At 37.4% G+C, this 25,065-nt stretch overlaps 3 protein-coding genes across 10 annotated transcripts in view; 1 reads left to right on the top strand and 2 right to left on the bottom strand.

The window, feature by feature from the left end:
- LOC119070433 (probable multidrug resistance-associated protein lethal(2)03659) overlaps positions 1–11,339 on the bottom strand; it is a 37,720-nt gene extending 26,381 nt beyond the window's left edge. The window contains exons 1-15 of one of the 2 annotated variants that reach the window (XR_005086513.1): positions 11,245–11,339; positions 6,613–6,817; positions 6,313–6,543; positions 6,028–6,235; positions 5,746–5,968; positions 5,530–5,686; positions 4,316–5,465; positions 4,019–4,236; positions 3,613–3,943; positions 3,403–3,553; positions 3,098–3,334; positions 2,703–3,026; positions 2,425–2,642; positions 1,952–2,365; positions 1,770–1,872 (exon numbers count right to left, since the gene is read on the bottom strand). Coding sequence is in view for 1 of the 2 variants with exons in the window: in XM_037174775.1 (XP_037030670.1) it covers positions 1,855–1,872; positions 1,952–2,365; positions 2,425–2,642; positions 2,703–3,026; positions 3,098–3,334; positions 3,403–3,553; positions 3,613–3,943; positions 4,019–4,236; positions 4,316–5,465; positions 5,530–5,686; positions 5,746–5,968; positions 6,028–6,235; positions 6,313–6,543; positions 6,613–6,692 (3,960 nt within the window). In the remaining variant the exon portion in view is untranslated. Of the gene's footprint in view, positions 1–1,661; positions 1,873–1,951; positions 2,366–2,424; positions 2,643–2,702; positions 3,027–3,097; positions 3,335–3,402; positions 3,554–3,612; positions 3,944–4,018; positions 4,237–4,315; positions 5,466–5,529; positions 5,687–5,745; positions 5,969–6,027; positions 6,236–6,312; positions 6,544–6,612; positions 6,818–11,244 lie in introns of those variants that run through there. The other variant, XM_037174775.1, reaches the window with a different exon arrangement.
- Positions 1–25,065, top strand: part of LOC119070437 — a 106,086-nt gene that overhangs the window by 69,720 nt on the left and 11,301 nt on the right. The window lies entirely within an intron of this gene.
- LOC119070434 (probable multidrug resistance-associated protein lethal(2)03659) lies at positions 14,780–24,169 on the bottom strand. The gene is made up of 17 exons (XM_037174776.1): positions 23,918–24,169; positions 23,872–23,877; positions 22,091–22,093; positions 19,738–19,869; positions 19,441–19,671; positions 19,156–19,363; positions 18,874–19,096; positions 18,658–18,814; positions 17,452–18,601; positions 17,155–17,372; positions 16,751–17,081; positions 16,541–16,691; positions 16,236–16,472; positions 15,841–16,164; positions 15,563–15,780; positions 15,090–15,503; positions 14,780–15,010 (listed from the first exon to the last, which is right to left on the bottom strand). Exons 4-17 carry the CDS (start codon positions 19,815–19,817, stop codon positions 14,993–14,995), a joined length of 3,960 nt encoding a protein of 1,319 aa, XP_037030671.1. The 5' UTR covers positions 19,818–19,869; positions 22,091–22,093; positions 23,872–23,877; positions 23,918–24,169; the 3' UTR covers positions 14,780–14,992.

Genomic DNA, 25,065 nt, shown 5'->3' with positions numbered 1-25,065 from the left:
CAGAACAACCAGGTGGTTCACGTGTGCATGGTACTTCGGCCGATTTAAGCGCGCGTTGCATTATATTGTTAAATGATTCGTGTCTAGGTTTTGTTCCTGCAGCTTTACTACATGACAGTCCATGTCTCGCAAATTCATCAACTTTCGTTCCACACACACATTTATGTGATTGTAGAATAGGTAAGCCTAAACGTAGTGCCATTGAAACTCTGAATTCGTGTGTGTTCCGAGTTGTGGAGCTGGAAGTGCTTGCAACCACGCACCTGCATCTTGGGAGGAATTGGCCAAAATTCGAGCTTGGTCCGGTTTCCATTGTTTAAGTTAGTTTCAGAACAGGTGAAATTTAGGTCATATAAAATTAACTCAATCGCCTTACAAGAAACGCAGGTAACAACTCGAATTTAAGAGTTAACATAATATTCGAAGAGTAAAAATGGTAGTACCGCCGTGTATATTACATAATTTACTGAAATTTATCGGTTTCATCTCCATTGGTTAGACACAGCTATTATGAAAGTAGAAAAAGAAAAAAAAGTAGAAAGTAAGAATATCGTATAAATATAATTGGTCAATTTCCACCTTCTTCGTGGAAGAATTGATATTTTGTAGTATATTGTGGTAGTCATTTCTTACCACTTGCATAATAACCTTGAAATAACTTTTCATCTACAATTTACTTCGTGAATCAAAACGCTTCCTCCATCATTGCTACAGTAGCAAAAAAAACTAAATAAAAAAAAATGTTAAGTTAATTCCAACATTACTTTTATCCATCTTGCCCCCCTCAGAATTGTTCTGTTGTGTAGGGCATGAATATGGTTAAAATCGATGAAAAGGTATGAGTCATTTCGTGTATGTAATTGTAATATGTTCGTTACAATCGCAAGCTTATATTTTGATGAGATAATGACGGTTTTTTATCAAATCAAAATATCCGTTCACTTTCACGAACGGTTTGAATCTCCCATCAAAGGCAATTTAAAGACAAAATACGAAAAGAATTTCGAATTTGAGTAATAAAAAGGTGAAAATTCAACAATAAGTTAACTTGACTGAACGTCAAGGGATAAGAGACAGACAAATGTTAGTGCCGGTAACCAATCGTATAAAATAAGTCTGGGTCGGTTCTGGTAAAAAATTGAAAATTATGATTTTTATGAAATTTTGTCGCAACAATAAGTTGAGTCAATATCATGCGATTGGGGTCTGCGTATCTGCTTCATGTGTCCTTCTAGTGCTAACGTTTCAGTAAAGCGACCTGACCCTCCCCCAGAAAGAAACCCTAGTTGCTTAGAGTAATGTTTTACGTCGATTAAAAATACTTGTCAAGGCTTCTATCCCCCATTGACTCGACTATGACAAAGTTGAGTCTGTGAAAATACTCATTGGAAGACAAGTTTCACTGTGCAATGTTTCCAATCATTGTTGATCAGACCTCCTTTCTACCTCGTATTTATCTTATCCATCGGATTCTGCAGATCAGCTAGCAGCGCTGGGTCACCACTTATTATACTTTTTCTTATCATGATGTATTGCTTGTGATATGAAGTTTTCCTTCTACTCACCATGAGTGCCGCGATTGAGCTATTGCAAAAAGGATAGGTCTTGAATCTGCAAAATTCAATGGCAGACTCAGATTGAAAAAGAAATTTAAATTTGGTTTTGTGTCTTTTATTTACTACTCTAATTAGTCGAAGTATTTTCGTGATCACGATATACTTGAAAGCACAATAGGAAACATAGTTTTGATCTTCTCAAAACTTAAATTAAAAAATTTTAAAATTAAGTACGACTAACTCGAACTGTTCAATTTTAAATGTGGAGTTATTTGTGAATCTTTCGTTTGTAAGGCACTCATTTCTTCGAGAAACTCTGAAAGCAAAACGAAACGTAAATTCATTATTCATTTACAAGAGGCACATCGACCTACAGCAGCCGAAGTGTGAATTACCTCAGCCGCGATTCTCATCAATATATCTGCTGTCGCTGTTCCCGTTTGGTCCACCAATTTTCTCAGATGACCATCGGATCGTTGCAGCAATTCGTATGGATGACCAAATTCCACCGCATTACCAGCATCAATAACCAGTATCCTGTCATTGTCCATAACCGTATGCAATCGATGCGCAATGGTTAATACGGAACAGTCGGAGAATTTCTTTCGGATGGTGGTCTGAATAAGTTTATCCGTTTCAGGATCTACATTCGCCGTGGCCTCGTCGCAAATGAGGATTTTGTTGTTGCGTAAAATGGCACGTGCAAGACAGACAAGTTGTCGTTGACCCATGCTGAAATTCGAACCACCGTCCATCATTTTGCAGTCCAAACCGTTCAGAGAGGATGACACAAACGATTTGAGTTCGACCTGGAGAAGTGTGAAATGAATATTTTTCGTATCTCGGATAGTATGATGTCCTTGCGTACCTGCTCCAATGCGTCCCATATTTTCTCGTCGTTGTGCTCATCGAACGGATCTAAGTTGAATCTCAATGTTCCCGAAAAGAGGACCGGATCTTGTGGAATAATTGAAATCTTCTTTCGCAAATCATGCAGGCCCAGTGTGTTGGTAACGATGCCATCGATTATTATTTCTCCATTCAAGTCGGCCAATCTGAATATGGCCTGAACAATTGAACTCTTGCCTGCACATTGAAAATGACAATAAAATTGGCGAAACAGCTCTCAACAGCAGCATTAATTACCTGCTCCTGTCCTGCCAACAATGCCAACCTTTTCTCTCGGCTGGATACGCAAATTCAGATTTTTCAGCACGAATTCGCCATTCTCCGAGTATTTGAAATTCAGATCGTTGAATATGATCTCACCGTCGCATGGCCAATTTAGAGATGGCCGATACTTTGGCTCGGATTCCAGTGCTGCCTCTGACTTCATATCTGCATATTCCATTACTCGCTCCACCGATGTCATTTGACTTTCGATTTCGGCCGTTTGTCGCATGCCCCACTGACACATTCCGATTAAATTGATGCAATGAAGTATGGCCAAGCCAATGTTACCGCTTGTAGCTTTAACGGTAATCGTTTCATTACATTTATTCGACGCTTTCTAAGCAATGTTACTGTGCCGTTATACTCACCGTTATCACTATCCATGACTACAAAGCTAAATGTGACGACAGCAATGTAGAAAACACACACAACGTCTAGCCAAAATGCGAAGGCTCGATTTGTTACCATCTTTAAATGGGCTGCGCCGGTGTTATAGTCAGAATGAACATAGAATTCCGATTCAAGAACGTGCTCGGCTTGGAATGCGCGCACAGTTGAAAGTCCTTGCAGGGTACCATTGATGTGAGAGTAAATTGGACTAAGAGCTAAATAGAGAGATGGGCGGATATAGATAAATGCGCCTTCTACAAGGTGTACGTGATTTTCAACTCACTTAACGATTCCACTCGTTTGATACTTCTAGCTGTGCTGATGTAAACGTAGCGAAGGATGTAGAAGAAAATTGTCATGACGAATGTCGGTATCAGCAGCCAATAATTTGCAATCGCCACAATGACCATAGTTGCAAAAAATTCCAAAAAGAACTGAAAGAATTTGGGTCGTCAATTGGCCCGTTCTCGGTAAATTTCCAAGACAAACTCACCGAAAGACAATCGATTAGGGACGGTGGCAATTGAGTGTCGATGTTACTTATATCCCTCGAAAAGCGATTTAGAATTCGCCCGGACGGATTGTTGTTATAAAAGAACATCGCAGCTCTCGTAACTCCTCGAAAGAGTTTATCATGCAGTTTCATTGAGGCTCTTAGGCACATAAAGAAGAAAGCGAATGTTCGATGAACGTACACATATGTCGCAACGGCCATCAAGATGGCATAGGTGACAATGTATGTAAGCCGGCTCTGTTGGACATCATCTTTTAAAATCTGCGTTGCATTGATTGAATTAGCGCCAATACTTTCCTCCCAATTCGACCTGAAGCAAAAAGTAGAGTCATCAGTTCATCGAGAACACATTCAGACGAATCCGGAAGTCCAGAACGACTCCTACCATTGGGATATGTAGAGATCAACCGCACTGACGAGGCCTTGACTGCAAACAAACATCACCACTATGAACACTAGGTATGCTACACTTTCGACAGCCTTGAAATACGATTTGTAAACACTCAACTGAACAGCACCGACCGCTTGTAATTCTTCGCGTTCATCAATCTCATCCACGCCACTCTCGCTCAGTAACGATGTTGAGGATGAAGTGCGTCGTCGCTGCAATTTCGAAAAAAATTTGTTGGCGTAATTCAAAACAGGATGCACGAGGCACGTAGTGCAATACTCGAAAACTTACTTTCGTTTTTGATTCGTCATTTCCGCTTTCATCGATTGCATGGGTGGCGAGGAATGATTCAGCAGAACTTTGTTGTACGTCCCCGTACGTACCTTGGCTCTCAACACGTCCATGGTACATCAATACCAAGTGATTGACGTCTTTCAAATACTGTAATTGATGCGTCACCAGTACGCAGACTTTGTTTTGCAGAAATTGTTGAATGCACTCCTGGAACAAATGTTTGCCAACATGCGAATCCACAGCCGATAGTGGATCGTCCAGTAGATAAATATCGGCCTGCTTGTACACAGCTCGGGCTAAACTTATTCGAGCCTTTTGGCCGCCACTTAAACTAATGCCTCGTTCACCAACGATTGTCATATCGCCGTTCGGCATCAGTTTTAAGTCTCTTTCCAAGCCGCACACTCGTACAACTTCTTTGTAACGCTTTTGATCGAACTCTTCGATGAAAATTATGTTACTCCTGACGGTTCCTCCAAACAGCCAAGTCTCCTGTGAGGCATAGCTTACCGTTCCATTAATAAAGCAGTCACCGCGGTCTACATCTAGTTCTCCGATGAGGACATTGAGTAATGTTGATTTACCTGAACCGACCGGTCCGACTACGGCACATAACGATCCATTTGGTACGATTAAATCGAAGTCATAAATTCCTGCGTCCTGTTTGTCGCCACGATTCCACGTTGCGGTTACATTTTTCATGACGATACCTTTCAGTTTTGCATCCGAATCGACAATTCGTTTCGGTGTTAAAATGTTGGAAATCTTGACCGTTTCGGGTGCTCCATTTTCACGAGGCAATTTCTTGCCATCTTTTTCATCGACTACGTCACCTTTGCCGCCATCAACCTTTTCATCGTCTAGTCCAGTTGGCTTCTTTTCGCTAGTTAAAAGGAATTCCTGTATTCGTTTCACTGATATGTATCCCTCTGCGACATTAGTTAGGGCTAGAGGCCAGAAGTACACCATTGACAAGTTGAGAATGTTGAAAAATGAGAAGACAACGAAAACCTTTTGCGCTGTGATCACATTGCCCAAGAAAATGTACGTTACCAAGCTGATAAATATTGACAGTCTTGATATCATTCCGAATGAAAACAACGTTGCTCGGATGTATGCTGTGCCGCGTATCGCATTCACTTCCTTTCTGCAAAATAAAATCGAGTTTACATTGCGGTATCGCCATATACTCAAGGTAATGCAATTTTTACCTTCGTATTTTGTCCACCATCGTAGCAAACGACTTTTCCCAGGCATACATTTTAATCACCTGAATGCCCAACACAATTTCATTCATAATCTTAACTCGGAAATCTGTGCGCTTCGCCGTTCGTAGACGCAGCTGGGCTGATTTTTTTCCAATGTAAGCTGAAAGTAACAAGATATATAGAACATTCCCAGTGAGGAATACTGCTTAATGGACGTACCTTGTATTGGAATAAAGGACAACAAAAATGCCATTCCAATTACACCAGCCAAACCGATCTGCTGGTAGATGAAATATCCAAATAATAATGCTTCTACGGGTCCTTTCCAGATGTCGTGAAGGAATGCCAGCGCCCATTCAAATCGCTGCACATCATTTGCAATGAGATTGATCACTTGTCCATTCAGACCGTCATATACGGCAGATTTGGAGAGATCTAATGTCTAACGAAAACGAATGCTAATTTGGTTTCGAACACAGATTTCTATTTCAATGTATCTACCTTACGATACACCAAACTCGAGCAGCCCAGTCGGATTCTTGCGCCAGTCTCAAAAATGTATAGGATAAATGGATGAAAAGTGATCACCGACACTGCCGACGAAAAAACGATACCACCAGCGTACCAATAGGCATCGGTTTTCGATATGTGTGTTTGATCGGCTGCGAAATATGCCACTAAACCGCCTAAGCACAGTGGTTGAACAACCCTGAAAATCACGAATGATAAATTCTCTCGAAAGAGGCGCGATGAAATTGAAATATTTTCACCAGAATTCTAACCCACCTCATTGCGCTCTCCAAAAAGCTAAACGACAGTCCCCAAAATAACAGTGGAGCTCCGTAGATTCTGAAAATCGCTCTCAATAAATTCGGACTTTTGCGTTTTAATTCATCCGACCAGTTTTCGATGAACTTTTGTGTTATCTTTTTGCTTTCTAGCGACGACTTTGGTTTGTAAATTTCGTCGGGTGGTATCGGTCCTTTGATTCCAAGTTTAAATATATCTTTCGTCCACCTATTAACATGGGACATTCCATTCATAAATTATTTACGATCGATACAACGGACATTCGACTGGTCTTACCAATATAAAAACTGGGATAATATGTTTGCTCTCTCAAGCGGGTTGTCTTTTTGATTGGTTTTTCTGTCGCCTTTATTCATTTTTTTGTTATTTTAAATTAATTTGTTTATTTTTATATATCACAGTGACGTCCTTTGCAACAGTTGCTTAGGAATTTATTGCAATGTTAAGTATCACACTATAAGTATTTTGATCATAAAAATCCCTGAAAATATACAAAAGAAAATGCATTATTGGGTGCATCTGATATGGCAATGACTTTTCAAAAGTGAAAATTTACAACTAATAAAATCAATCTAAACTATTTAATGTTGCAACTCTTTGTACCTAGAATGTCTGAATAATCTTAAATTACTGAACTATACAACAAGGTACAAAAAGTCGAAAAGTCCTGGTTTCGTTGGAATTTTGTTCCATCGTTGAAAGAACAACAAGCATGTCAATTCTATTACATGAATCGGGATAAAAATGAAGAATCTAGCTTTCATTCATTCATCATTTAGTTATTTTCCCATTATGCAAGAAAAACCCTTATACAAAAATTTGCGCATAACTCCGTTGGCCCACAACAGTAAGACAAAAGTAAACAAAAAGAATAAAAATTTTCGTGTGTTTATTGACCTCGGCTTCGCCTCAGATCAACACAATTCTACTTTTCATCTTTTTATTTCTAGTTAAATACAGTGAACGACATCTCAAATGTCTCACTGTCATTTTTTTCAGAGAATGTCATTGTGAATTTGCAAATTCATTTGAGATGTCGTTCACTGTATGTCAAATACTATTTATTAAAATTCCACATTTAATGCCTTCTACTACAGCAAAATATGTGTTAAAATAAATGAAGTGAAAGATTCTATTTCAATCTGTCGACAATAGAGCAAAATCAAATAATGAATTCGATGACGTCTAACAAATGAACACACGGATACTGTCCAGGTGATACATGACAAGAACATTATATCTTATGTGTCTCTAAGAGTTGTTAAAAAATATCGGAAAAATTGTTTAAACCAAAAGCCGAAGGGATATTTCGCACCTGGTAAATGTTTAGTTCAATCAGTAGATGCCCACACCTCAGCTTTACAATGGTACCACATATGTCGTAGTATCGACTAGTGTACGTTTTTCTTGTACGAAGTTGATATTGTCCCTCTTCTACTCTAAAGAAAAATTCCGATTCTTATAAAATTTAAAAATTATGATTTTTTGATGTTAACTGGCTTAACTATAAGAAAATCAAACAAAAGTTCTGATAAACTCGCTCACACATATAAGGTGCAAATAGAATTGACCCAGGGCTGTTTGGGCATTTAACCAACTGATCTCTAAAAAATAGCTCCGACGGGACCAGGTTCAATTTCAATTAAAAAATCTCTAGCCGGAGTTAGTGACTGTAGGTCCTCTTTTTTTTGTTATTTTACGACTTTGTTGTGCAAATTGCATCCACAATTTAGATCAAATTTGTATTTTTTATTATGATGAAATCAAAACGTTTCTCATCATTTGCTACAATAGTAAATAATCTGAAAACAACAGAAGCACACTGAACACACAACATTATCTTATCTCTGGCAGACAAACAACGCAATGATTTATTATAATTTTTTGTAACGAAATCAATTCCAACGTTACTGTTATTACCTCCATCAGGACAATAGGGTTATTTTTGCAAAATAGTCTACTTCGTCTGAGTGGAATAGTGTTCCCACATAAAAATCGATGAAAAGATACGATTCAATTCATATCACATTTCTTTTATGTAACATAGTACACAAGCCTATACCCACCTTAATGAAATAGATGTTTAATCGAATGTAACCTTGCTACATGACACTTCCATATGGAACTAACGTGAATCACCCATCAAATTGAAGACAAAATACGAAGAAAGAAATTCTTATTTGAGTAACACAAAGTCGCAAATCTTTGTCAGTTTTTTGCATAGTAATTTCTGAGGCTAGCTGTATCTCACTTTTTAGGGAATATTGTTCGAACAGAATAGCCCACCCCAAAACTACTTTGCCTTGTAAGACAGTCGCCTAAAATCAATAAAATTAAACAAAATACCAAAGCATATCAACCCATGATGTGGCTAGTTTTGCTAGCCATCCAAAGGGTAAGATTAAAGTCGTTTTGGATAAGGATGAAGTCTACTGGCAATGAATCGTGTACTCAGTCGTTGTTAATGGCTAAAGCGACAATAGACTAGGGTTTCCAGACGTACTCTTTTTTGACATTGTAATTACTTTTCAGCAACTGGGGCAAGCCATCTTACTATTCCATTGATTTTGTACTCTTTGTACTCGTTTTCTACAGGGAAACAATAGTATTTTACATGACTAGGGATAAAAAGATGAAAAGTAGAGTTTTCGGGTGAATTTTGTTGATCCGAGGCGAAGCCGAGGTCAATAAACACACGAAAACGAGACTTTTCATTTTTATCCCGACTTATGTAATGGATTTTACATGCTGAGGGCGTCGAAAGAAGTGGTTTTCGACGCATGTAGCATGTAAAAAATATTGCAATTTATTTGTTAAAAGGTAGAAAAATTGAGATCAACTTCTTACTAAAATCGTTGTTTCAGAAGAGGTTTCTTTGTAAAATATGGAAGTGGTCAAGGAACACTTTCTTTTAAAAGTTTCGGGAACGCTTTGAAATCTTTGATGAAACACCGGCATCAATGAAGTTTTTGAAACAATGTCACAGTGTTACAGTTAATACGAATCATTTCAATGCTCAATTGAAACCTGAAAGTGGAGCCATAGATTTCACGAGGTGTTAACTGTTCATTTAGAACTAGAAACGTTTTCGGTTATCATTAATAAATGCAAATGCATTACAGCATCAAACGATCGCAAAATTTCGTCCAAAAAGAGTTAGAATAAAAAGCACTTACAATTTTTTCATGGGAACCCTACAATAGACATACATGTTAGCGAATATCAATCAAACTTTGGGTGCACTTTATTCATGGACACGTACACACACGATAGATACGTAAGTCTTTCACAGCGACGACTATCGATGGCATTTAATTAGCTATCGACAGTCATAGAGAGGACACCCATGTAGCTAGCCATCAAAGCATTACACGATGACGTGGGGTTTAATGACAGAGTGATAGGACTAAATGATACTAGTAATAACGTCGCGAAGCCACGGGATAAGAATATTTATTAGAAAAATTCAATTGTTGTGAAAGGGAGACAGTTGTCTCATAGTATCAGTATCATAGGTATCATAGGTATCATAGGTCGAGTGAGTGCAATGAAGCTAATACTTATGAATTATTCGCATATGGGTTGACTTTATTACCAATTAGTGAATGCATTTCATTTTGCTAAGTGCACTATTTCAACATAAATCCGGCTTTACTCGTTTATTCGTCATGCCGGTGGTAGATAAGCAAAACCGGTAAAACTGTAAAAACCGGTAAAAACTCCAAAGCCTAACACCTTTGCAACCTAAATGTGTACAAATTCATTGAGCTCATGAGGTTTGTCGCTGTGATATGGAAATTATTTACGGTCACAAATCTAGTCAAACACTTTTTGCCCAACAAACTGACGTTTTGAAATGAGTACGAGAGAAGAATATAATTGTTAGCTGAATGGAAATGTATGTATGTCACCATTCATTGACTCTGTAATTTGACTTTTTTATGAAAACTTTGTCTACCATGACCGGCTATTTACTTTTTTCTAAAGTTTTATTTTTCACCACACTGTGGCCATGTGTTGTTTACAAATACACAAATATTTATATTTTATAACCTGAGATGAGAGAATCCAGTTGGATAGTTGTTTGTAGTGCAAGTAGCATGACATAGTAATTATCGGACCCTTTTCCGCTGTCGGTACACTCTTTGTTATGCAAAGGGAAATTTATTAAAGAAATCACAACCAAGCCAAGCATGGTTACTATGCACCCATATAGTGGAAGAAAACATTTTTTACTAAAATAATACAATAATACACTGACAAAAAAGTTTCGAAAAACTCAGCTGTTGCAGGTAATTTTGTCTCCAGGTAGTCAGTGAATAGTAGAGCTTGTCACCGGCTTCTGCTCAAACCTTTCTTTTAAACAGAAAAACAAACAAATTATAGCAAGTGAATGGGTAAGTGTACTTCCCCTCTGTTCATCGCGGGTTCCCTAAATTATTTTCTTTCGCTCTAGTCTCATTTTTGTTTGTTATCTTAATGAACTTGCTACAGAATGCAGATGATGAAAATCATGTGTTGCACCACATACACCAATCGCTAATCAAAAATATTTTTAATCATTTTAATTGAAAAAGACCGTTTTAATTGATGTGTCTGTAATATATAAAGTGGCTAATGAATTATATGGTGATAGCCATGCTGGCACTCAACTCGTCCCATAAACACTTGACAACAAAACACAAACATGTGTCGATGTTGACATAACATATTACAGTAAAAATTTGTGAGTTTTGAGTTGGACTTTTGAAAAAATTTCGTATATTTTATTCACTGAACTGCGGTATAGCAAATGAATATCACTATGTTTGTTATCGTTCCACCTTTTTATGTAAAACCAGTCACAAAATTCGCGCACAGCTGTTTTATTTCGTCATTGGCAATTACTTTACACGAAAACACTCTCACCTTTCTTTTAATGCTGAAAAATCAGCTGCTTTCTTCGTCGACTCAATCGTTCATGTATAACGTGTATATCGGAAAGCAGAATTAATACTGAGTTCTTTCACATAGTGAATTCTATTAAAGGATCGAAAACAAAAGTGCTCAAAATGCTTTATTTCGTTGAAATGAATTTGGTGGGGCGGCGTTCGTTCACCGTCGTATTTACCGCTTATCGCATTTTTTCTCCTTCATGTTGCTATATATGAATAAAAAACGGTTTAGAAAGACATTGCTCGCGATTTGAATACGCCGGTATGGACATGGGGTAATGTCTTTGAACCGTTTGAAGCATCTTTCAGAAAACTATGGAATTTCACAATATTGGCAAATTGTTAACGAAATGATAATGTTTTTGATTGAAAAGTTGGATGGGTTTTAATTAATTTGGAATTTAAAATGATAGCACGCGCATTGTATTGCAAGTATACAACATTAATACTCACTAGTGTAGTACCCGGCTTTGCTCGGGTTTATTTTAATGACAAAATATGTATTTTTTTGGCGTCAAAAATATTTTAACGCATCAAAAATAAATTTTTTTAATAAATTTTTCACGCGTTTCTTTCAAATATATTTTTACGCGTTAAAAATATTTTGCAGTGTCAAAAATTTTCACGCGTTACGTTTAAGAAACACATCCACGACGTAAACAGGCAAAAAAAACCGTACGTCAAATAACGCATGAACGTGAAAAAAAATCGCTCGTTCTTCCAAAACTTTTCCTCATTAGCCGATATGCCATGTTTCAAGTCTCTAGGATTTTCTAAACACTAAACTTTATATTAGAGACTAGTGTAGTAGATACCCGGCTTTGCTCGGGATTATTTTAATGATAAAATGTAAATATTTTTATGCGTCAAAATAAGAATTTTCATTTAAAAATATTTTAACGCGTTCAAAATTTATTTCACGCGTTAAAAAACATTTTTAACAAATTTTTTACAATAATATTTTCAGGCGTTGAAAATATTTTCAACTTATCGTAAACTTATCGTAGCGACGTAAACAGGCAAAAATCGTGCGTCAAATAACGCATGAAAGTGAAAAATGTTTCGCGAGTTATTACTAACTTTTCCTCAATAGCCGGTATGTCAAGTTTCAAGTCTCAAGGAATTTCCGTCTGGGCTCCTATAGAGAGACAAACCAACAAACAGACAAACCAAGAAACATTAAACGTTATATTATAGATATTCCCATATATACTTAAAGTCTGTATGAATTTCACCGAAAAATTGAATGGAATAGAGAGTCGAACGCTCGAGGACAATTTTTGTTGTCGACGGTAACGTACGAACTTAAAAAAAGATTATCCCAATTTTAGCTAAATTTATTATCGTCGAAATGTACACAGATGAATTAGCGAATTAATGATTAACGAATTGATAAAAAAGCCTTAAGGCCAGGCTAAGGTCTTACACCGCATGTAAACATTTGTGATAGTAAACACATTAACCCTGTCTTTGGGCTTTGTCTTGTGCAGGCAGTAAGATATTGCCCGAAATACACTTTCAACCAATGAATATAAAATCGATAAATTCCAAGTAAAATGGGACTAAAGTACACGGCGGTACTACGACTACCACTACTCTTCGAATATTATGTTAACTTATAGAACTAACAGTGCGTTGGTTAACTCCTAAATTCGATGTATTAATTCTGCAATTGGGTTAATTTTATATGACCGGAATTTGACCTGTTCTTGTGTGTTTTCGGCGTCACAGAGTTTTTTTTTCATAAAGCTCTTTAATGGGGAAAAGTTCATTTGTTTATTGTGAACGATTAACTTTCTGTCAAGGGCGTTCATATTTTGTTCTCAAGGATGAGCCCACAAGAGATCAACGTGTGGTTTTGTGATCTTTTGATGAAGACATTTGGCATCAACCTCTCTGCTGTCAAAAATTTCGAGCCGAAGCCAAAAAGGTAAATTCTAAAAATCTCAATGAAGGAATTTGAGGTTTCTACAACTCACAATCCTAGTAGTCGCAGTCTAAACCGATTTTAAAATTTTCCCGAGAATTCCGATTGGTCCACTACGTCCGGTTTTAATAATTTGCAATGTTGTGTTAGACCGATGCTGTGTACTGTTGAGTAAGTAGTGTCAATAGAGTTGGTCGGGTGATGAAAATATAGCAGATCTTGTCGTCATCGTAATGTTTGTATGAAGAATCATCCGAAATGGTGTTTCACCGCTATCTAATAAAATGGCGGTTAGTATTACTACCTTCCCAACAGATTTTTAAATCGACACACAAATTTACCGTATTGAATGAAAGTCCGGAAATGCATGCAAATTTTCATTCTGGTACTTATATAAAGTCAAATTAAATTTATGTTTTTTTCGTTGATTTCATTAGTGGTACATGGGGCATTCTGTACATTTACCGCGGAAAGAAACTTCTCAAATAAAACATGACGTCCTTGATTGGAGATTTTTATGTTGCCGATAGGGAGGTTTGTAACCCGAGCCGAAGGCAATAGCTATGTATAATTCTTCGTGGGAAAATAACAATCTCAAAACAATTACATAAGGTATTTGAAGCCCTGCGAAAATGAAAATTTCTAACTTGGAATGTGTAAGATCAAATCGACACGCCCTATAGCGTGCATCTACAATTAGAATTCAACTCATTCTTTGTTCAGTTTCTATGTGATAAATACAACAGCGATGCTTTGGTGTAATCATTGTTTTGCATTGCTTGTGTTAGAATTTCACAATGTATTGCAATGGATTGATACATATGTAAATACATTCTTAAGACAAATACTCGAGATGGAATTCTTGCGAATATGAGTTATAATGATGTAGACTTGTTTACAATGCGTGTGTTATCATTTTAAATTCCAAATTCAAAATTAAGAACCCATCCAACTGTTCAATCAAGACATTTAAGCCAGTTTAAGGTGTTTTCTATCGCAAATGTTTACATGCCATGTAAGGCACCTTAACCTGGCAAAGTCAGAAAATAATTTCGAACTTGTGCAATAAAAAGGCGAAAATTACCAGTGGCTTTGGACTCTAGGGTTCAATTTCTGTCAAGGCACATAAAAATGATTTCACTAAAATATCGGTCCGATTTCGGTAGAATGAAACTTGTCAAGACTTCTATCACCCATTGCCTTTACTATAACAAAATTGAGTCTGTGAAAATACTCAGTCGACGAAAATTTCACTATGCAATGTTTCCATATCATCGTGGATCAGACAACCTTACTACCTCGTATTTGGTAGCTAGAAAGTGTTCGTTCTACTCACCATTAGTGTCACGATAGAGCTATTACTTAAAGGATAGGTCTTGCATCTGCAAAATCCAAACTAATTGTTCTCATTGAAAAAACGTAGCAAGAATGGGGCACGAGATTCAGCGCAATTATAAAACATCCGGTACTTTTTTGAAAGTCTTTTAGGGACATTCCTGAGTCAATAAAACCACTATTCTTGAAATTGCGCTTTGTTATCCCTAAAAGATTTTCAAAAAAGTTCCGGAGATTGAAAAAGAAATTTAAATTTGGTTTTGTGTCTTTTATTTACTACTCTAATTAGTCGAAGTATATTCGTAATCACGATATACTTGAAAGCACAATAGGAAACATAGTTTTGATCTTCTCAAAACTTAAATTAAAAATTTTTAAAATTAAGTACGACTAACTCGAGCAGTTCAATTTTACATGTGGAGTTATTGGTGCATCTTTCGTTTGTAAGGCAGTAAGGCACTCATTTCTTCGAGAAACTCTGAAAGCAAAACGAAACGTAAATTCCTTATTCATTTACAAGAGGCACATCGACCTACAGCAGCCGAAGTCTGAATTACCTCAGCCGCGATTCTCATCAATATATCTGCTGTCGCTGTTCCCGTTTGGTCCACCAATTTTCTCAGATGACCATCGGATCGTTGCAGCAATTCGTATGGATGACCAAATTCCACCGCATTACCAGCATCAATAACCAGTATCCTGTCATTGTCCATAACCGTATGCAATCGATGCGCAATGGTTAATACGGAACAGTCGGAGAATTTCTTTCGGATGGTGGTCTGAATAAGTTTATCTGTTTCAGGATCTACATTCGCCGTGGCCTCGTCGCAAATGAGGATTTTGTTGTTGCGTAAAATGGCACGTGCAAGACAGACAAGTTGTCGTTGACCCATGCTGAAATTCGAACCACCGTCCATCATTTTACAGTCCAAACCGTTCAGAGAGGATGACACAAACGATTTGAGTTCGACCTGGAGAAGTGTGAAATGAATATTTTTCGTATCTCGGATAGTATGATGTCCTTGCGTACCTGCTCCAATGCGTCCCATATTTTCTCGTCGTTGTGCTCGTCGAAGGGATCTAAGTTGAATCTCAATGTTCCCGAAAAGAGGATCGGATCTTGTGGAATAATTGAAATCTTCTTTCGCAAATCATGCAGGCCCAGCGTGTTGGTAACGATGCCATCGATTATTATTTCTCCATTCAAGTCGGCCAATCTGAATATGGCCTGAACAATTGAACTCTTGCCTGCACATTGAAAATGACAATAAAATTGGCGAAACAGCTCTCAACAGCAGCATTAATTACCTGCTCCTGTCCTGCCAACAATGCCAACCTTTTCTCTCGGCTGGATACGCAAATTCAGATTTTTCAGCACGAATTCGCCATTCTCCGAGTATTTGAAATTCAGATCGTTGAATATGATCTCACCGTCGCATGGCCAATTTAGAGATGGTCGATACTTTGGCTCGGATTCCAGTGCTGCCTCTGACTTCAGATCTGCATATTCCATTACTCGTTCCACCGATGTCATTTGACTTTCGATTTCGGCCGTTTGTCGCATGCCCCATTGACACATTCCGATTAAATTGATGCAATGAAGTATGGCCAAGCCAATGTTACCGCTTGTAGCTTTAACGGTAATCGTTTCATTACATTTATTCGACGCTTTCTAAGCAATGTTACTGTGCCGTTATACTCACCGTTATCATTATCCATGACTACAAAGCTAAATGTGACGACAGCAATGTAGAAAACACACACAACGTCTAGCCAAAATGCGAAGGCTCGACTTGCTACCATCCTTAAATGGGCTACGCCGGTGTTAAAGTCAGAATGAACATAGAATTCCGATTTAAGGACATGCTCGGCTTTGAATGCGCGCACAGTTGAAAGTCCTTGCAGGGTACCATTGATGTGAGAGTAAATTGGACTAAGAGCTGAATAGAGAGATGGGCGGATATAGATAAGTGCGCCTTCTACAAGGTGTACGTGATTTTCAACTTACTTAACGATTCCAAGCGTTTGATACTTCTAGCTGTGCTGATGTAAACGTAGCGAAGGATGTAGAAGAAAATTGTCATGACGAATGTCGGTATCAGCAGCCAATAATTTGCAATCGCCACAATGACCATACTTGCAAAAAATCCAAAAAAGAACTGAAAGAATTTGGGTCGTCAATTGGCCTGTTCTACGTAAAATTACAAGACAAACTCACCGAAAGACAATCGATTAGGGACGGTGGCAATTGTGTGTCGATGTGGCTTATATCCCTCGAAAAGCGATTTAGAATTCGCCCGGACGGATTGTTGTTATAAAAGAACATCGCAGCTCTCGTAACTCCTCGAAAGAGTTTATCGTGCAGTTTCATTGAGGCTCTCAGGCACATAAAAAAGAAAGCGAATGTTCGATGAACGTACACATATGTCGCAACGGCCATCAGGATGGCATAGGTGATAATGTATGTAAGCCGGCTTTGTTGGACATCATCTCTTAAAATCTGCGTTGCATTGATTGAATTAGCGCCAATACTTTCCTCCCAATTCGACCTGAAGCAAAGAGTAGAGTCATCAGTTCATCGAGAACATTCATATGAATCCGGAAGTCGAGAACGACTCTTACCATTGGGATATGTAGAGATCAACCGCACTGACGAGGCATTGACAGCAAACAAACATCACCACCATGAACACTAGGTATGCTACACTTTCGACAGCCTTGAAATACGATGTGTAAACACTCAACTGAACAGCACCGACCGCTTGCAATTCTTCGCGTTCATCAATCTTATCCACGCCACTCTCGCTCAGTAACGATGTTGAGGATGAAGTGCGTCGTCGCTGCAATTTCGAAAAAAATTTGTTGGCGTAATTCAAAACAGGATGCACGAGGCACGTAGTACAATACTCGAAAACTTACTTTCGTCTTGGATTCCTCACTTCCGCTTTCATCGATTGCATGGGTGGCGAGGAATGATTCCGCAGAACTTTGTTGTACGTCCCCGTACGTACCTTGGCTCTCAACACGTCCATGGTACATCAATACCAAGTGATTGACGTCTTTCAAATACTGTAACTGATGCGTCACCAGTACACAGATTTTGTTTTTCAGAAATTGTTGAATGCACTCCTGGAACAAATGTTTGCCAACATGCGAATCCACAGCCGATAGTGGATCGTCCAGTAGATAAATATCGGCCTGCTTGTACACAGCTCGGGCTAAACTTATTCGAGCCTTTTGGCCGCCACTTAAACTAATGCCTCGTTCACCAACGATTGTCATATCGCCGTTCGGCATCAGTTTTAAGTCTCTTTCCAAGCCGCACACTCGTACAACTTCTTTGTAACGCTTTTGATCGAACTCTTCGATGAAAATTATGTTACTCCTGACGGTTCCTCCAAACAGCCAAGTCTCCTGTGAGGCATAGCTTACTGTTCCATTAATTAAGCAGTCACCGCGGTCTACATCTAGTTCTCCGATGAGGACATTGAGTAATGTTGATTTACCTGAACCGACTGGTCCGACTACGGCACATAAGGATCCATTTGGTACGACTAAATCGAAGTCATAAATTCCTGCGTCCTGTTTGTCGCCGCGATTCCACGTTGCGGTTACATTTTTCATGACGATGCCTTTCAGTTTTGCATCCGAATCGACAATTCGTCTCGATCTTGAAAGATTGGAAATTTCAACAGTTTCGGGTGCTCCATTTTCACGAGGCAATTTCCTGCCATCTTTTTCATCGACTAGGTCACCTTTGCCGCCATCAACCTTTTCACCGTCTAGTCCAGTTGGCTTCTTTTCGCTAGTTAAAAGGAATTCCTGTATTCGTTTCACTGATATGTATCCCTCTGCGACATTAGTTAGGGCAATAGGCCAGAAGTACACCATTGACAAGTTGAGAATGTTGAAAAATGAGAAGACAACGAAAACCTTTTGCGCTGTGATCACATTGCCCAAGAAAATGTACGTTACCAAGCTGATAAATATTGACAGTCTTGATATCATTCCGAATGAAGACAACGTTGCTCTAATGTATGCTGTGCCGCGTATCACATTCACTTCGTTTCTGCATAAGAAAATCGAGTTTACATTGCGATGAATTCTAGGTAATCCAATTTTTACCTTCGTATTTTGTCCACCATCGTAGCAAACGACTTTTCCCAGGCATACATTTTAATCACCTGAATGCCCAACACAATTTCATTCATAATCTTAACTCGGAAATCTGTGCGCTCCGCTGTTCGTAGACGTAGCTGTGCTGATTTCTTTCCAATGTAAACTGAAAGTAGCAAGATATATGGAACATTACTGATGATGAATTCTGCTTAATGGACGTACCTTGTATCGGAACAAACGACAACAAAAATGCCATTCCAATTACACCGGCCAAACCGATCTGCTGGTAGATGAAATATCCAAATAATAATGCCTCTACGGGTCCTTTCCAGGTGTCGTGAAGGAATGCCATAGCCAATTCAAATCGCTGTACATCATTCCCAATGAGATTCATCACTTGTCCATTCAGACCGTCATATACGGCACACTTGGAGAGATCTAATGTCTAACGAAAACGAATGCTAATTTGGTTTCGAACACAGATTTCTATTTCAATGTATCTACCTTACGATACACCAAACTCGAGCAACCCAGTCGGATTCTTGCGCCAGTCTCAAAAATGTATAGGATAAATGGGTGAAAAGTGATCACCGACACTGCCGAAGAAAAAACGATACCACCAGCGTACCAGTAGGCATCGGTTTTCGATATGTGTGTTTGATCGGCTGCGAAATATGCCACTAAACCGCCTAAGCACAGTGGTTGAACAACCCTGAAAATCACGAATGATAAATTCTACCGAATGAGGCGCGATGAAATTGAAATATTTTCGCCAGAATTCTAACCCACTTCATTGCACTCTCCAAAAAGCTAAACGACAGTCCCCAAAATAACACCGGAGCTCCGTACATTCTGAAAATTGCCCTCAATAAATTCGGACTTTTGCATTTTAATTCATCCGACCAGTTTTCGATGAACTTTTGTGTTATCTTTTTACTTTCTAGCGACGACTTTGGTTTGTAAATTTCGTCGGGTGGTATCGGTCCTTCCATTCCAAGTTTAAACATATCTTTCGTCCACCTATTAACATGGGACATTCCATTCATAAATTATTTACGATCACAACGGACATTCGATTGGTCTTACCAATATAATAACTGGGATAATATGTTTGCTCTCTCAAGCGGGTTGTCTTTTTGATTGGTTTTTCTGTCGCCTTTATTCATTTTTTTTGTGATTTCAAATTAATTTGTTTCCTATTTTTATTTATCACAGTGACTGCCTTTGTAACAGTTGCCTAAGAGTTTATTACAATGTTATCACACTATAAGTATTTTGTTCATTAAAATCCCTGAAAATATACAAAAGAAAATGTATTACTAGGTGCACCTGATATGTCAATAACTCTTGAAGAGTTACTCTACGTATCCAGAAATTTTGTTGATCCGAGGCGAGGCCGACGTAAATAAACACACGAAAACGAGACTTTTTAACTTTAATCTCTTTTGTAATAGCCTTTACAAGCTACATGCGTCGAAAACCGTACTTTTCATGTTTCAAGCACTACTACGCCCTCAGCATGTAAATAAAATCCATTACATAACTCGGGATAAAAATGAAAAGTCTCGTTTTCGAAAGCTCTACTTTTCATCTTTTTTATCTTTAGTCACGTAAAATACTATTACATGTTAATAACAGTCGAAATTTAACGCAAGGGCCCTCTCAATAGTACAAACTGACAAATTAAAATGAAAAATCATATATTCAAATGTGTGTGTGTGTGTACAGAAAGTAAAAAGGGACTCTTAATGTCAAAAACAAAGTGACTAATAACGTCACAAGCAAAGCAAAGTTGACGTTTTCGTGTTAGTGGTGTGTGTGATATAATTTTTCAATGAATTTCGGGTCATAATTCCTCTAGGTAGTCTACCTCTATGATTTAACGTAATTCGATTGAAAGAACGATTTTTGCTCAGAAAGCATGTAAATTCCATAAAATTCGTTTTCGTGTGTTGATTGATATCGGCTTCGCCTCGGATCAACAAAATTATACTTTTCATCGTATTATCCCTAGTTTTGTACAAAAAACTATTAAATTTCCGAAAAATACGACGTCTTTTACGGCAAAATGTGTCAAACAAATAAAGTGAAAGATTTCAATCTATCGACAATAGAGCAAATCAAGTTAAATTCGATTACATCTGGACAACTGACAGAAGCTGTAACAAAGAAAAAGACGTGAATGATTCATTGATACCAAAACCTACTGAAAGCAAAACTGAATGATAAGAATTTCTACAGTCGACTAGATACGAAATTGAAATGACGTTATTGTAAACAGTGTTATGCTCAGTCCGTCTGTTTATTGAGACTGTTGTGAGTCTTCTTTACCAAAATCATTGTACCGAAAACTCACAACAGCCTCAATAAACAGACGAACTGTATTATACTTTCAACTGTTTATAATAATGTCATTTGAATTTCGTATCTAGTCAACTGTAGAAATTCTTATCATTCAGTTTTGCTTTTAGTAGGTTTTAGTATCAATGAATCATTCACATCTTTTTCTTTGTTTAGGCTTCTATCAGTTGCTATCTAGTTTAATTGTCGGTCATCCACTAATTTATTATTTTAAATTAATTCAGACGTTACTTAGGATTTAAACGATTTTTTTAATTTATTCTTTCGTGACTACCGATGTTTTTTAAGTGTTCAGCATTGGAATGAATGGTGACGAAACACTACTGTGTCAATGGTAGTCCTAAGTTTGTAAACATTCGTGGGAGGATATTGCCCTATTAATTGTAATGAAAAAATGTGTCCTCATTATCATTGTCGAAACTAATTTGGCAATAAATTAGATCAATCAGTAGATGCCCTGATAGAGCCATACCTTAGCTTTACAATTTTACGCCACATGCCGTAGTATCGATTAGTCTACGCTTTTATAGTATGAAGTGATGCTGTCCTTCTTCTAATCTAAAGCAAAATTCCGACTTCTAAAAAATCCAAAAATTTTGAATTTTAGCCTAACTGTAAGGAGAATTGAACAAAAATCCCGAAAGACTCGCTCACACGTATAGGGTGGAAATAGAGTTGACCCAGCGCTGTTTGGGACACTTCCATCAGAGAATTATATTTTAGTAATACAATAGGACCCGGAAGCATTTATCACTGATGGTCCAAATCTAATTGTTTTCCGCACAGCAATTTCTAAGGGAACATAATAGCCCACCCCAAAATTACTTTGTCTTGTAAGACAATCGCCTAAAATCAATAAAATTAAACAAAATACCACAGCCTATCAACACAAATGCTGGGGCTAGTTTTGCTAGCCACCTAAAGGGTAAGATTACTGTTCATGGCTAATGAGACAATACACGTCCATGTCAGCGAATATCAATCGATCTTTGGGTGCACATTGTTCACCTTGTAAACATGGACACGGACACACACGATAGATACGTAATTCTTAACTATCGACAGTCATAGAGAGGACACCCTTGCAGCTAGCAAAACATTACACGACATGGAGTTTAATGACAGAGTGATTGGCCCAAAATGATACTGAACAATTAAATCGTTGAAATGACGATATCTAAATGACGTTCGAACGAACGAGAAGGGGAGGTCTCGTATTTGGTAGGTCGAGTGAATGGAAAGAAGCTGATACTTGAACTTATTTGCCTACGGGTTGGCTTTACCATTAATTAGTGAATTGATTCCATTTCATTTCGCTAGGTGCATTATTTCAACATAAATCCAGTTTTACACAAAAGATGAGAATATACCATAAAGAAATTAGTACCCTGCCCGGGTTATGACTGTAAAAACCGATAAAAACTCTAAAGTGGACCAACTTTGAAACCTAAATGTGTACAGATCCACAGATGATATTTTGTCGCTGTGATATGTTTTGAAATGAGTTCGAGAAAATAATATAATTTTTAGCGGAATGGAAATGTATTCGATGACTCTGCAATTTGACTTTTTTTAAGAATATCTTTGTCTACCATGACCAGCTATTACTTTTTCTAAAAGTTTTACTTTTCACCACACATAACTTGAGATGATAGAATACAGTTGGATAATTGTTTGTAGTGCAAGCAGCCTGACACAGTACATATCGGGGCCCGCTGTCGGTAGACTCTTTTGTTATGTTAAGGGAAATTGGTAAAAAGAAAATCACAGCCAAGCCAACCTATGGTTACTATGCACGTATACAGTGGAAGGAAACATGTTTTATTAAAAAATACAAGACATAGTAGAGCTTGTAACCCAGCTCCTGCTCAAAGCTTTCTTTTAAACAGAAAAACAATCAAACTAATTCAAGTGAATGTGTTAGTGTACTTCCCTTATGTGCCCTAAATTATTCTATTTCGCTCTAGTCCCATTTTTGTTTGTTTTCTTAATGAACTGGTTACAGAATGCAGATGAGGAAAATCATTTGTTGCACCACATACACCTACACCAATCACTAATCAAAAATATTGTTAATCATTTTAATTGAAAAAGACCATTTTAATTGATGTGTCTGTAATGGTAGATTACAGAGCGATGAATTAACTTTATACAAGTTAATCCACAACAGAATCGATTCATCCTTGGTACATCAGTTAACGTATCATAACCGGACTCGAGACACTAGGCTAGGCAAAATAACTGTCTATTCTACACTCCAAAAATTCAGCAGTAACATTGTGCGGAATGAACCTATCCATCGTATTAATATGAAAGAAAATCATGACAAATTTTTCTCTGGCATTGATATGATGAACAGTAACTGCGAATCGTTCAAGATTTGGAATTCGGATTGAATAAATTAATGGAATTTTTTTTTGTTACACTCGCGGAATTTTGAAAATTGACACATTTTCTGTTTCGTGGTTTACTGGTTTTTTGTGAATTTTACATGTGTTTTTATTTGGAGAAATGAGAAACTCAAGTAAAACGCAGAAACAGAAAATGTATCGGTTTTCAAAATTCCAAGTGTGTAATTTGATTTAAGATTTAATGTGTTATTGGGCTGGTAAAGCCTGTTTGATATGGTGATAGCCATGCTGGTACTCAACTCGTCCCATAAACACTTGACAACAAAACACAAACATGTGTCGATGTTGACATAAAATATTCCAGTAAAGATTTGTGAGTTTTGAGTTTGCTTTTGAATTTTTTTAAAAATATTTTTAGAGTCTTGCTTGCCCTATAAGTTTGTTGTACTGATGTTCCATTACTTACTTTTCATATAAAATCACACTACTAACTTGTAACTTGTTATACGAATTAGTTCTACAAACTTGTAGGACGAGAAAAAGACTCTATTTTTATTCACTGAACTGCGATATAGTTAATGAATACCGATAACACTATGTTTGTTATCGTTCCACTTGTTTATGTTTAAAACCAGTCACAAAATTCGCGCACAGCTGTTTTATTTGGTCAATTGACAATTACTCCACACGAAAACACTCTCGCCGTTCTTTTAATGCTGGAAAATCAGCTGCTTTCTTTGTATATATACTTCGTCAATTCAATCATTCATGTAACATGTATATCGTAAAGCAGAATTAATACTAAGTTCTTTCACATTGTGAAAAAGGATCGAAAACGAAAGTGCTCGAAATGGTTTATTTCGTTCAAACGAATTTGGTGGGGCGGCGTTCGTTCACTATCGTATTTACCGCTTATCGCATTTTTTCTCCTTCATGTTGCTGTTTGTTGCAATATGAATAAGAGCGGTTTAGAAAGACATTGCTGGCGATTTGAATACGTTGAGATGGGCATAAGATGATGTCTTTGAACCGTTAGAAGCATCTTTCAGAAAACTATGGAATTTCGTAATATTGGCAAATTGTTAATGAAATGATAAAAAGCCTCTTAATGTCTTGATTGAAATGGATGGGTTTGTAATTAATTTGGAATTTGGAATGATAACACACGCAATGTAAATACACAAGTCTACAAGATTATTTCTCATATTTGCAAGTATTTCATCTCGAGTCTTTGTCTTACTTATTAGCTTACCATGCAAAACAATGATACAACAAAATATCGTTGTTGTTTTTATTACATAGAATTTGAATAAAGAATTAGTTGAATTCTAATGTAATTGTTACATGCACACTATTCGTGATTTGCACGTAATGTAACTTAGGTGACTACTTTCTATGTTCGAAAAATTTAAACATCGGACCTGAATAGTAGCGCTACTCACGTTGAAAATATTCGTTTCAGATCTGAAACGAATATTTTCAACGTGAGTAGGGCTATTGAATAGGTTCAACTTTTGCTCACTACACATTCATGTCACCACTTTCTATGTTGAAAAAATTTGAATATTGGACATAAGTATGTTCGATTTATTTTTGCTACGCAGCCTTCGTTGCAAATCGCCAATAGGATGTGTCGATTTGATCTTATTTCCATTCCAAGTCACACCAAATTCCTACCTTCCATTGTCCAAAAAACAAAACT

Source organism: Bradysia coprophila, assembly GCF_014529535.1.
Source record: "Bradysia coprophila strain Holo2 chromosome X unlocalized genomic scaffold, BU_Bcop_v1 contig_79, whole genome shotgun sequence".
NCBI lineage: Eukaryota > Metazoa > Arthropoda > Insecta > Diptera > Sciaridae > Bradysia > Bradysia coprophila.
Note: the sequence above shows the minus strand (reverse complement) of the source record. Positions and strands in the feature narration are given on the sequence as shown.

Bases quoted from the DNA above. Each gene is read 5' to 3' on its own strand.
- LOC119070434 (XM_037174776.1), bottom strand. From the start codon at position 19,817: ATGAATAAAGGCGACAGAAAAACCAATCAAAAAGACAACCCGCTTGAG. The intron at 19,097-19,155 runs GTAGATACATTG...CGTTTTCGTTAG, and splicing joins CGAGTTTGGTGTATCGTAAG to ACATTAGATCTCTCCAAGTG. The intron at 18,602-18,657 runs GTAAAAATTGGA...TTTCTTATGCAG, and splicing joins ATGGTGGACAAAATACGAAG to AAACGAAGTGAATGTGATAC.